Source organism: Geospiza fortis, unplaced genomic scaffold (genome assembly GCF_000277835.1).
Source record: "Geospiza fortis unplaced genomic scaffold, GeoFor_1.0 scaffold167, whole genome shotgun sequence".
NCBI lineage: Eukaryota > Metazoa > Chordata > Aves > Passeriformes > Thraupidae > Geospiza > Geospiza fortis.
In genome coordinates, this window is record NW_005054355.1 from 3,272,109 (window position 1) to 3,286,220 (window position 14,112).

Consider the following 14,112-nt stretch of genomic DNA (forward strand, 5'->3'; position numbering starts at 1 on the left):
GGGTTGATTAGGAGGGCTTTGTAGCACTCTAATCTCACAAAACAGTGCCCACATAACATCCTAACAGAACTTTAAAATGTGCCATATCTTTCTCATGCTGCTAGAGTACCAAGTACTTCTACATTAATGAAACTTAAATAGGGAATCCAACTTAGGCAATTATTTTGCTTACTTGAAAATGAAGAGTAAATTGCATAAGATATTTTGAAACCTTCCACTTATTTGTGCGAGCATGTTTCTCTTCCAGTTTTAACATGACAGATATTTAATATTTTTCTTCAAGTACCTAGCTGTCAAACTGATTCGTTTTATAATTTGAGTTTTTCTTGAGGAGGCTTAGCAAGCAAGCAAAAACAAAACAAAACAAAACCCTGTAGCCTCACAGAAGAAAGAGTTTAGATATGGCAGCTCCTAGAAAGTATGCACATAAATTAACAAATAGAATAGTTATACGGTTAATGAATAGTTAATGATTGTATAACCACTGTATGCACTATATAAATAGTTAAGGATGGTATAAATGTCTTTATTTACACAATTTTAAATTGCTTTTACTTCACAGTGGTTTGGAAAAGATTGAAAATTAGAAGAGTTTGTTTCAGAAATTAAGTATATTAATCTATAATTTGTGCTTTAACATAAAAAAGGAGTGGGAAAAGAAGCCATGCTCTCCCTGTACAGTGAGAGAATAGAAAAAGGGAATAATTAATAACTCAGATTGCAAACACAGCAGAAATTATGAAGTTTTGGTGAGAAGGGAAATGACGTTATGGAAATCAAGTTTGCCTGCAATGAAGCAAAAAACTCCACAATTTATAAAAACTATGCCTCCCCAATGCCTTGACTTTTTCTTATGGTTTATAACTTGATTTTTTGTTATCAACTAAGTTTTTGTTTATTTTACTAGAAAGTTAAAATCTCCCAAACAAATAAAAATTAAAAAAACCCCAAAATCCCAAGACATAACCCCCACAAAAAAACCCCCCAAAACAAAAACAAAAAACAACTACAACCAAAAAAAAACCACACAAAAAAGAATCAGAGAAGGTATTACTATTCTGGTTTCTCATCAGCACCAGTGGTCTTCACCAGGCCATCATCCATACTCCCTTTAGTTCAAGAACTTCTACTTTACTGAGGCACACATGGACAGAGCAGTTGGATCCATGACCACAACTACATTGCTTAAATACACTTTTGAAAATTTTCCTCAGGGAAAAGCAATCCAATGACCTTTTCCATTCTTTGCTCAGCAACACCGATATTAATGCAAATTATTATTCTGCTGGAAAACAAGACTGATTTGCATTCTCTTATTTTAGAATGCTGCTTAAGGATGATGTTAATAATTTTCAAATTAAATACTTTGAGTTACTGGTACCTTTTTCTAACAGATGAGTCATTTTAATAAAATTCACTGAAAAGGAAATAAACCACTGATTATTTTTTTTAAATAACAAAATGAAATTATGATAGTGACAAAGGGAGGCTTTTCAAAGAGATAACAGCTGCACTGCATCCAACTTTTGTATATTTTCACAGAACTCTTTCTGTTCTGCTAAATATTTGTTCTGCTAGAATAGTTCTATAATTGGAAAAAAAAGCAAATGGTTCACTTTGAACCAAAAGCTGCTAACCTAGACCAAGCCCCTTCTAAGTTTAAAAATATTATTTAGATGGTCTCAGAATATGCACATTTCACAAAACAAAACAGTGCTAAAACATAGTGTACAAAACGTGAGACCTCTGACACACACAGGTGCCAAGAAAAGAGTTCTGAAAATTCAGAAGAGGCATTGAAAAGTACTCCTGGTTTTTTGAATTTACCTTGCAAAATTCCATGAAACAGTACTTTATCACAAATGATACTGAATCAGTTTTTAGTGTCAAAATTGTTCCTTATAATTGTTCCTTACAATTTTAGTGTATCTCCATGATTCAAGCCATTATTTTTATTAAGCATCTACATATCACCACATATTTGCAGAACCTCACATAAAAGGAAGGACAGAAGTACATGCCCAATACGGTTTAATTTCCCTTTTAGCATACCCACATGAAGAAAAATAAATGTACTGACAGACAAATAGGCCTGACTTTGATTACACTTACCACTGGCTGATTGCAAAGGTAACGGCAGAGTTCTCCAATGTACTGGATGACAGTCACATTGTACCTTCTGCAGTCGTTCCAAAACTGACTAGCTGAGAACTTCTTTTTTAACACACAGGTTGCACCTTTATGGAAACAGTGGGGAAAATGAAATTAGGCAATTGCTCCATGTGGCAGGCAGCTTAGCTATAAAACAGATCATCTGAGGAACTTAGACAGCCTTGCTCAGAGAACTATGCCGTATTTAAGCTGTTTTATTTGAAGACGTGTTCAAACCTGGTAGGCAAAGAAGGCAGAGGAAATCAGCCTCCTAGCTGAGACAGCAATGTAATAGATCAGAGCTTAAAAACAAGTCAGTTTCTCTTCTTACAATGCTGTTGGCGTTGTAACATATTTTAAGAGTTTAACCTGAACTCTTGTGCTCAAGCATTTAACTGAAAATACCCAGAAGTTTCAGGCTGTTTAGTAAATCGTGTGAGTATCACTGAAGCCTTATTTCTCAAGAAAGTATTCATTAATGCAGATTCAGATTGTATTATTAACCCATAATACAATGATCTTTCCCTTGCTCTGACTTGAACTTGACGCATGAGGAAACAAAGTATTTGCCATGGAATTGCAAATAAATCTTTTATAAAAGAGCCATTGAGGACACCTATATTGTCTCAGTAATACATCTGATTTATTGCCAGTGTTAAAACAGTACACAAATCAAACGGATAAAAAGCTAAGGAATTTAAAAATACATGAAAAAGCTTGCACAGTCTGTGGTAGTCAATGTATTTGTCAATATTTTAAGTTCATCACATACATTTTAATTCTATTCTACTGTACAATGCTTAGTTGTACATATAGTAATGCACCATACACACTGCCAGAATACTGTATACGTCCTTAACCTCCTTTTGACCTAAAATATGAAGAAGTCAAAACATTTGTGATGCAAATTATGATAACTAATTCTTCACCACAAAGAGAGCTTGTAGAGATCACTTGTTAGTACAAAACATCCCCTCTCCCCAAAATAAACAGCTATTCCAAAAAAGACTACTCACTGAATTTGAGCAAAGCAGTAGCCTCCCTAGGGGTAGTGGACCTAAGCATGTTTTAGACATTTTTAGAATAATTAATTCTCTATTAACAACAAAAGCAAACAAGCCTTACCCAGCTGAATGCATCCACCAATGCCAAGAAGAGAAGCTGCACTGTGATAAAGGGGCAGAGTTATATAAATGATGTCTTCTGAAGTAGCACCAAAAGCCCACAGTCCAGCAGCTCCTTTAAGAATCTGCAAATGACTAATAACTGCTGCCTTTGGAAGACCTGTAATAAAATGAAAATAATGCATTAAAGCGTTTCTTAAAGGGAATCTGTATGAAGTCTCTAAAATCATAAAACAGTCAATTTTTACTTCTGTAATCAAATTGTCAACCATCTTTTTAGATGGCCATAAATAGACAATTGGCTATTTAATACAATATTGCATGTTTATGTACACATAAAGATTAGCCTGTTTGTAACCTCATCTCTTTGCTATTTAGTTTGATGTCACATTCATTTAAATAAGTGGAAACATGAAGAAACTCACTGGTTTGCTGCTAGCAAATTACATAAAAATGTACTGTAGATATGGACTTCTTTTAACATAAAGAGGCATCACACCAGATCTTGTTCAGGCAAGAGTCATAGTGATTGTAAGGTAAATAAGAAAGGTATGGGATCTACATGGAGTAGGTCATACAGTGGGTGCTTATCTAAGAATCATATATCTATTTGTTTAGAGCTCTACGAAGTCTATGACGAATTAACAAAAAATAAAAAATCTGTGAGAAGACCACATTAGTTAGGTTCTTCTGAAAGAGTTTCTTCAAGTTCAGCACAGCACTTCTCTTCCGCAACATGCAGGCTCACAGGCAAGAGCTTCTTGTGGTACTACTCTGGTACCTATTAATCTGAGTAGGGGATGTGATCTTGCATAATATATGTGTTCTCAAACACACACAAATTTCAGGCTGAGTCAGGCTAATGATGACCAGTGAGAACAGTTCAATGCTTCAAAAAATATAACGATTCATAAAGTTTTCTCACCTATTCTTGCAAAGCTATTGTTCATTGAAGACTTAGCTAGAGCTGGAAGTATAATCTGTGGAGAGCTGAGCTACTCTCCAGGCTATTCCACTTTTCTACACTTAAGTGAAAATGGAATATGCCTAGGTTGCCAATAAATTGCTTATAGCAAGAAGTTTTCTACAGTCTCGAGTTTTTACTTCTCCCTTTACAGAGAGATTACTACAGACTGTGCAAAATACTCCTTTGTTTTAACTAAGACTATCAGTCAAAACATGTGAAAATGTTCAGTGACTCAATATTAGTTATTCCATATTCTTCATACTACACAAACCTTATGATTTTATTTACATAGTACATAATAGAAATTCAATGTAAATTCATATATTTCATACAAAGTTTCAAAAATATTTTAAATTCTACATAACTCTAACTTGAGACTTCACACAGACACTCTTAGTCTAATTGTAAGAACAAAATCATCCCACCTGGATAATTCTGTAATTTTTTTTTAGCTAATTTAACTCCCAACTCTTAACAAGCAAGCTTAAGTACATTTTTATTCGTAGAATTACAAATAAAACCTCGTCTCTTGATAATATTTACAACTTCCTAACTTATTGGAGACTGATGTTCTTATCTCCTAATTTTTCTTGAGAACCTGAAGCAAATAAATTAAATTATTACTTGTATGAAGGAACAAAGTCTCCAACCACATAAGTATTTTCAATCTTCATGTGGCTAAAACTGTTGTGTTCAATTGAATGAGAATGCCAATCCACTCAGCTTAAAAACAATGCTGCCTTTCATGTCAGTGATCAGGGTTTTTTTAAGTCTTAGCTTCTTAGCTGCTGGAGCACAATTCAGACATCTGTTTCTAAACTAAAAGGCTAGTAACTTAATCCTATTTTCTGTCTCTACAGTGACCTGCATAAAACATGACTTAATGAAAGAAACAAATGTCTAGTTGTGTGTTTCAAGATAATTTTTTAAGTTCTAGGTAAAAATCTTAATAACTTTAGCTAGGTAGTGTTATGTGGTTACAAAATACTATCTATTATGATTGTAAACTGACCAAAAAAGCAATGTTTTATAAACACCTGAGCTGTGAAGTAATAAGAGGTAAAGCCTCTCATAGTATTTGTACAATGTGGCAGGAAAAAATAAAGAAGAGAAACCCACAAACCACTGAAGAGAAACACAATATGGGCTGTTTTCTGTAGTAATGCTTCTAGATGAGAAACATGACACTTTGCTATTGAGATACCAGAGTTTCAGAAAAATCAAGTTTCTAGATGAAAGCTGAAGGAAAACATGGACTCTTTAGAAGATCTGTACCTGTTGTTCCTGATGTAAATATATATAAAACAGCTGACTTGAGGCTGTTGGCAGAGCATCGATTAACTGGAACAGGGTCTTCAGATGCGGCTTCTATTTTATCTAAAAGGGTATGCACATTTGGAAACGTGGAGTCCTTGGCCATTATCCAAACACTAACATCTTTTTGAAGTTTAGGAAGAATTTCTTCCAACGTCCCAAGCAAATCTTAAAAATTAACATGAAATAATGTTATTTCCATTATGCCTACACAAAGCTAGAGAATATTTTTTCTCTTAAAGTTTTACTTTTTATAACAGAAGAGAAATGCAAGTCACCTCCCTGGATATAGATTCAATAAAATAACAATGAACTAGAATGAAAATCCACTGAAAACAAGACATAATAAGCTAAAAATACCGCTGATCCCATCCCATAGTAGAATGGTCAACTAGCTCTCAAGGCAAACTTGTGAGCCTTGACTACTAGCTCCTATTGTCCATATGATTTTAGGTAACCTTTAGTCATTGTTAAGACCAGAATGAAATGTGGTTATGTTTCAACTTCAAATAAATCTTGAAGAAATCCATGGAGGCAGATATATGCATAACTGATAATTACAGGTTTCCTCAGATGCCCTCAACAGCAATCTCCTATTGAGAACTAATTTTTTTTCAAAAGCACAGAAGTGACTAATTTAAAAAGAAACAGCAGTTTAACTAAGTTCTATTTTGTTGGTTTATCAGGGAAGAAACAATGAGAGAAGTTCCCAGAGTAAATAAAAAAGAAAATATATAGAAAATATAATCCTTAAATAACCTATTTGGTATTTATATTTTGAAGCAGTTTTACAATGTCACTTTCTCAGAAGACTGCACAGTCATTAAAGTACTAATCCAGGAAACATACCAAGAATAGGAACAATACTGTTTCCAGTAGAACTCATTCACACCTTAAGGCTTTGATACATCTCAGTCTAAGTAATTAATCTTACAAATATACCTGTGGGTATAAATTTATTTTATTATCTCAGTTCTTATAATAAATAAAGTTGAATAAACTTTGAATAAACAAAGTTGACATGACTCACCCAGAACCTCACAATGAGGCATTGCCAGAGCCAGCATTTGAAATCCTGATGTCAACTCCAAATTCACTTCACAAATATTAAATATGGATACCATATGCATAAATTTTATGCCAAAACAACTGAAGATTTTTAATCTTTTAGAAAGCTGCTTTAATAATGACAGACTGATGTAGTTATTTTAATTAATAACATATAATTGCTATTACAGATATACAACCTACTATCATCAACTAAACATGTTTTACAAACCTAAAGCCTACAGAGTACAAGTTTTATATATTTATGAACATTTAGCAAATAGATCTGACGTAGCGTAACATTAAAAACTTTGTTTTCTAACTTCTAGTACTGCAGAATGATTTCAGGAAGAAATCACTCAAATAATTTTAAATCTGAAAGATGCTGTTTGAATCACTGGTGTACAGTCCCACTATAGAGAGCAACAGAGTGAAAAAATTTGAACAAAAACTAACGTCAAGAATGGTAGTATTAACCACAGGAAACCTGATGCCATGAATGTCAAGGTTCATTGGCATATTAATTCTGTCTAGCTGTGGTATTATGGAATTATGGCATATTTTTGAGCAATAAATAGAAAAATACAGCTGTACTATTTTCTAACACGTATTAATAAACCAAGCGTGATGGAATAACTATGTACATATTACCTTCTCATACTGATTTTTTCTTCCTATTATGCATATATGTCTCTCAAATATACTAAGGATAGCTTGTGTAGAACCTAGCAAAAGAAACAGAGGTGTTGCAAGTAGCTGGAGTTCTATTTCTGTTTTCAAAAGTAGTAGAGAATACAGATTCTCCACCATTCTTTATTAATGCACTAGCTTCATCTACAATGCAAATCTGTCAAAAAGAAGAGGATTTGCCTCTTCTTTTTCTTCATTCCCCGTTTTTGTGCAGCAAAGGAAGAAAGCTAGGAACTATTAATTTCAACCCTGCAGACATACTCATTTAAGTTTCAAAAATAACATGAGGACACTGTTCCCTTTTTGTAGACGAAAACATATCTACCCAAAATAGTTAAGATTAATCATCATATCAAACATACACACTCTTAATTTTTTCTCCAAACACTCACTCTTAAAACCAGTGGCTCTGGAGCTTTTTACTGCTATTGAACAATTAAAATGATTACACAGCATAGTTTTTCTTCTGTGCTCAGGAATCTAGTACTTGGAACAATACATGAACAGTTTGTAATTAAAAGTTATCATGAAAGAAACTTCTCAGTAGATAGCACAGAACAGCAGAAACAATAAAATATATCCTGAATAAAAAAAGGTGAGTTAAAACAGCTGTATTCAAAGTGCCAGAAACTGAAAGTTACTTCTGGAACACACATGAGATGGTGTGTTTTTCGAGATGACTCTCAGTTGTACTAACATATTTCCAAATAATAATTCTAATGATGGTCAATTAACATTTTGTTCCCCAAACAGAAAACTTCTGTGCCAGACATTGTGTAGGGCTGTCTAGTCTTTACATATCATCTTTTCCACCTGTCAGGAAGGCACAGCCCTCTTGGGAGAGCTATATTTGTATATTTCTAGAGGTACCTTGTATGGGCACTTCATATAGAAAAGCAATTACAGTAAAGCAATTCTACTATTTAAACTCAGAGTTTTACTCAAATAACACTTATTTACTCTTTACACTACAAAAGTATATTCAGATTTTGGGTTACTTGTTTTGGGAGAAATATCTCCTCATACAGAATTTGGCAAGTTCCATCTGTGCTGTTTACATTGCTTGTATACAAATGTTTGCCATTTGCTAATTATTTGGCTCCTACTGGGAAAAAATATCTGGAATTGATCAGGACGGATATGTTTTTCTGCTTTTGTTTGCTTTTTTTCTCATCTTACTTTTAAAGCATTATTCAGTAAAAGTTTGTGAAACTGTTACTTTATATTCACATGAATACATAACTCAGTTACATCTTTTGAGAAAGCAAGGAAAATATGTTTTGAACTACTGTCCCAGGCTTCTAGTTGCACAAAGGTTTTTTATGTTATTTTCTAGCAGAGAGATCATGCAGGCTGTTGGCAAGGACACAGTCCCACGCTGATGAAAGGAATACATTAGATTATGAGATCAGTTTGTACTGAACAGAAAGTTACTCAGAAAGAAAACTCCAAGAAATGGTTCTTACATAACTTTGATGTGTACCCTGGCTGATATGTTCAGGAAGTTATATCAAGTCCAGACTCTTCTCCACACTGTCTGGCCTCAGAAAGTAATTGTTACTGGTACTTGATCCCCCAGGTGACTCAGCACGGCTTCTCACAAAGTAATAATAGTAGAAAAGTCAGCTGTAGCTCAGGATCAGTGCTAGTGTCTTGAAGGGCCACTGAAGGCAGTAAGGGTAACAAAATATAATCCACTTTGCAAATCACGGTCAGCTCTTTTTTCCCCTCAAAGACCATCTGGGACAAGACACAGACTAGAGTAAGAGCAAGTGATCATAGAGATATGGTGTCTAACAGAGCAGGTGTCTTCCATGGTCATCTTCTACTAAATGTTTAGGTCTAAATAGCTTTTTATTCCAAATGAATAAGAAAAGGTTGTTTCAATACAATCCATTCTTTTTTTTCATTCAGTGACTAACATGACAGATGAGACTTCTACTTGTATGTAACATCAAATGACTTTAATTTACAAATTCAAAAAATACTTTGCTTACTGTCTTTCTCCAGGATTTAGACACGCTTCTGTCTAGCTCAGAATACACTCAGTAGCAGCAGCAGAAAGCGCTGCTAGTGCCTCAAGAGTAAAAACTTCTAGCCAGAAAAATGCAATACAGCTGGGAGATATACCTCTGCACAGAATTGCACAATCACAAGATGGCTGTGAATAGAAGGAGCCTCTGGAGGTCACCTCAGTCCGATCTCCCTGCTCAAGCAGAGCCACATAGAGCAGGCTGCCCACACGTGTCCATGCAGCATGTACACTCCCTTAATAGCCTTTGTTATCAGGACTGATGTAAATCAATCTCATGGAGTTTAGAAAGCAATCCTTTAACAGTTGAATCCTGGCAAGAGAAGTCATGATGGCAATCTGGGATGTCCTACTCTGGGCTGAACTCTTCCCAGTAGGAACAGACTAGAGATACCCTGGCAAATAAATTCCATTTGTGCATGTCTGGTGGTTCACTAAACTGTATGTGTTGTTTAGTAGTATCGCTGATGTAGATACTGCTATAGATACAATGATAGAACAGATGCAATGTAATCCCTTCCTCAAGCAATTCTTCGATCAATAGAAATATTCACCAAAAAGGACATAACACCTTAAAAGATGTCTTCATTTTAAGCAGTGCCTTACCGCCTCTGTTTAACCAGCAGCTTATTTAAACAACTAAGGGTGGCATAGTCTGATAAGGCATAGTAAGAATGAACAGCTTTTGAAAGAGAAGAGCATACAGTTTCTTTCTTTCTCTTTTACAAGCTCCTCATTGACATAAAAGTTAGTTAACTACTGTTTTATTAAAAATGCAGTTTGAAACTCTAGCTTTTGAACCTCTTTCAAGAAACATTCCCCAAAATGGGAGTGGTGGGAGAAAATGTTTCTGGGAATGGAAGTGTGAAAAGGTTAAGGAACAAATTAAAGCAAGAGCTAAATATTCTGGGAACATAGCAGACAAATGAGAGAAGTTAAAGTAAAAAAACTCTGTCTCTCTGACACAAAGGCAAATGGAAAGGAACACAAAGACTAAATATTGGCAAATAATGGAATCCATATTTGCCTTTTAGCCAGAGTCTGGACAAGAAGACAAAAAAATTTACTTGATTGCACTAAATTAATTAAAAGAGCAGCAGTGTCATAGGGAAAACCCCCACACTTTCAGAGATAGCCATTTCATATAGGAAACCAACAAGAGGAAGAAACCTTGAAGTTTTTATAACATATCTGGGGCTTAAGAATAAAACATTCAGTTGCTGAGTTCATAGAATACATTAAGACAAAATCAAATCCACAAAACTTAAATACTACTGAAACACTCTGAATTAAAGTTAGAAAAAGCAATCCAAGTATGAGAGAATTGTCAGATCAGAAGAAAGTCTGATTCCAAGTGCTGAAGCAAAGATAATACTAATTGGATGGACTTACCAAACAACAATGCCTGACAAATATGCAGGCACACAACAAAAGTTAGGAGTAAAAAAAGGAATATGAAGAGTGCCATACAAGAGGCACCATGAAAAATGGAACAAGGTATGGAAGACAATGCAACCATAAATAATATCAAACCTAATTGTATGGAGGTATCACATTTGTAAGAAATAAAAGCATTTTTGAAAATGAGGTACAAAAAAGCTTCAAGATGCAATCATCTCACACAAAAGGAGGTTACATCAACAGTCTGAGCAAGGAAGATTTTGCCATAAACTCTCATCAGTGAGAATTGTTTCAGGCAGCAGCTGGAGTTTCCCTTCAGCATAAATGAAACCTTAATAGTAACTAGATATACAGTAAGATATAACAGCAGAACCTGTACATAGGTTCCTGTTTTAATGTGCTATAACAGACAGGAATTTCAAGAGCAAATTTGGTCTTGCTGAACACAGGGAGTCTAATTGTTAAGGGGATAATTTCTCCCGTGCTGCAGTCTATGAATAAGACCAAAGGTCATCCAAAACACTGAAGATACAGTTTCCAACTATTGCAAGAAATAGAATTGCTAAGTTAACCTGCATTTCTTTGTGTAGGGTGAAAAACCTACATAGTTTTAAAATAATTCCACTATCCAGAAATACTGCCATTACATACTATTCTCTGATTTTAAAAAAATAGTCTCAATTGCCAGACATGATGCCTGTCTATGGCAATGACAAATATTAGACAACAAGTGGACTGGTTGTAGTGTAAATGCTTTGAAAAAAATATATACCACATTAAAAGTATCCACAGTTCTGTGAAAATGATGCCACAAGAGGAAAATTAACAACTCATGTTTATTGATGAGGAAGAATCCCTTGATACTCACAATAACATTGGATGAAAAGATGTTTAATAGATCTCTAAGAATTATGTAGCTGACTGTGTAATCCCGGTGTTAAACATTGCTCTGAAATTTTATAAACATTAGGGGGAAATTATTATCTACAACAATTAGGTTCAATATGTTTCTTTCAAGAGTGATATGAGTTAGGCCTCACAGCCACTGGTCTGTGTATAAACTTTCAATTGGCAAACCTAGACTCCTTTGGAGAGGCTCCTGTATTATATGGTCAACAGCTGAGGACACAGCAACTTTAACTTCTTTCACAGATAAAAATAAAAGAGAGCCTCTAAGTCCTGAAGGCTCATGGGACCAGCAGACTTGCAGCAGAAACTAAAAGCCATTAATAAAGTAAGAAGTCCAAAATGTAAAATACCAGCTGAGAGACTAATTTGTTGGTATTTGTGTTGTATCAGCTGTCTGCACACAGCTCTTGTGAGCAGAGGCAGAATCCCAGAAGAACCTAGTTCAACACAGTTGCTCTCACTATCAGCTGCTGGTAGCAAATGAAGAGCAGAGAAACACAGTTCCCAGCGCTGCTCTGCAAATGCTTTTTTCATCCATTAGTTACCTCTAACTTAAATAAAAACTTCTCTTAGATGCAAGCTCTGATACAAAGTTTCTCCCTTTCCACAGTCAATGAGCAGAAAGTTCCTGAACATTAATTCCCTTCCTCAATCCATACACTCAAAAGAACATATTCATAAGAAGGGAACCAAACAAGATTTTTTTTTAATTAAGTAAGAAAGCAAAATGAAAAGCTGTCAGTTCAGAACCCTTGTTATCATGTATGTGGATTATATTTAAATTGGCTTTGTTTTCATTGGCTTGTTTTAATTACCGAACATCTTAAACTAGGAAACCATATAGAATCAGAATATCTGTAACTTAAAAATATGTAAGGGAAAAATCTTAAATGTGTTTTTGAAAACACAGCTTTATAACAGTAGATATCAGATGGAAGAAAATTCTATCATTTAGGTGTCATGGGTGTAAAACCTCACAACTTGTATAATAGCAGTAAAGCAAGAAGGTGTGCAACAGAAAAAAGGCAAAGGAGACTTAAAATACTTTTAAAGAGAAGGGACAATATGGGACAAATAATATGCAATATTTAGTTATATTTTCTTCCAATCAAGTGTCAAGCTTCTGTGTGGTCTTTGAGCCTTGCAGGTTTACTTTCACTTCATCATAAATGAGTTTTGGCAAGTTTATGTTTTGGATCTGTCTTCAGTATATACATCTATCTAATTAAGCCCAATTTGAACATACAATGAGCAGGATGCCTACAACAAGATTTTAAGTTCTTTTGAAGCATTTAATACAAATTTAATACTCCAGAAAGTTGCACCACACACACCACCTATTCAAACACAGCAATTTCATCTACAATCCAACACCAACAGTAAATTTGTTATTATGAATCAACCTCCTATGTACTCTGCTCCCAAAATTTTATTCTTGCAAAACTGTCGTACCTCTGCAAACAATTGAACAGCAGAGGCTGTACAGTCCAAGTTTAGACCTTCCAGTTTTGCAGTGTGTTTGATCAGTAGAAGGATGGGCAGGTGGTACAAGAGAATAAAGTACATAACTTAAGTAAGATTAAATTTGACTGTTTGAGAAGTAATGGAAAATTAATAGGTAATTTTAATGCTTTCAGAGACACTTTTACTGACATCACTAAACACTTAGAACAGGCTGTACTCAGATGTGGAGAACTCTCTTGTAACACACATTTTTTAATAAAAGGTTAAATGGATGTTCACAAAGCCTGGATATAATTGATTCTGCCTGAGAGGCTGAAGCTTTATAACATCTTGAAGCCCCCTCCAGCTCAGTGTTTCTTTCATTCTGTGAACATTTCTAAATCATGTTTCCAATAAACGATCTGGAGGGCCAGGTATGTGGGAGATGTGACATTAAAAGCTTTGGGTGTAGGAATGAGGAGTATACCCTACCTGCTCCCACAACCAGTATCTTGGGCTCACAGCTACTGACACAGTGCAGGAGAGATCTGAAGCGGACATTGAAGTTGAGGAATGCCACCACGCAGCCCAACTTAGCCAGTCCAAACCACACATGGATGAAGTCTGGCTCGTTCCCCATCAGCAAGGCCACCGTGTCCCCCTTCTTCAGAGCCTCGTGCTGCAGGAAGACCTGTGCTATCCGGTTACTCCTCCGGTCCACATCTCTGTAGGTGTGAACGGTCCCTTCGTAGATGATGAATGGTTTGTGGGGCTGCTTCTCCGCCAGCTTCACAAACTTGTCCAGGACGGTGACAACCCTCCCTTGCAGCCGGTACATCTCCATTCTCGCCCCATAGGTCAACACTTTGAGCAGGTATCTCAGGTCGGCCCAGAAGTAGGGGAAAAGGAGTTTCTGGATGAAGTGCAAGGAAAGAATCCCTACAGCAGCCCCCGGTACCCAGGAGGGCGGCACTGGGAGCGGGTAAAGGTCGTCCCAGCCACGCATCTCCCCGCAGCCGGGCCGCCGGGCACAC

General features: G+C 35.6%; 1 protein-coding gene across 1 annotated transcript in view; it reads right to left on the minus strand.

The window, feature by feature from the left end:
- Nucleotides 1-14,084, minus strand: part of SLC27A6 (solute carrier family 27 member 6) — a 40,192-nt gene extending 26,108 nt beyond the window's left edge. Inside the window, 4 exon segments of the mRNA XM_005431756.2 lie at nt 2,113-2,237; nt 3,277-3,435; nt 5,518-5,724; nt 13,571-14,084. Coding sequence (XP_005431813.1) covers nt 2,113-2,237; nt 3,277-3,435; nt 5,518-5,724; nt 13,571-14,084 — 1,005 coding nt within the window.
- Between the last annotated feature and the right edge of the window lie 28 nt (nt 14,085-14,112).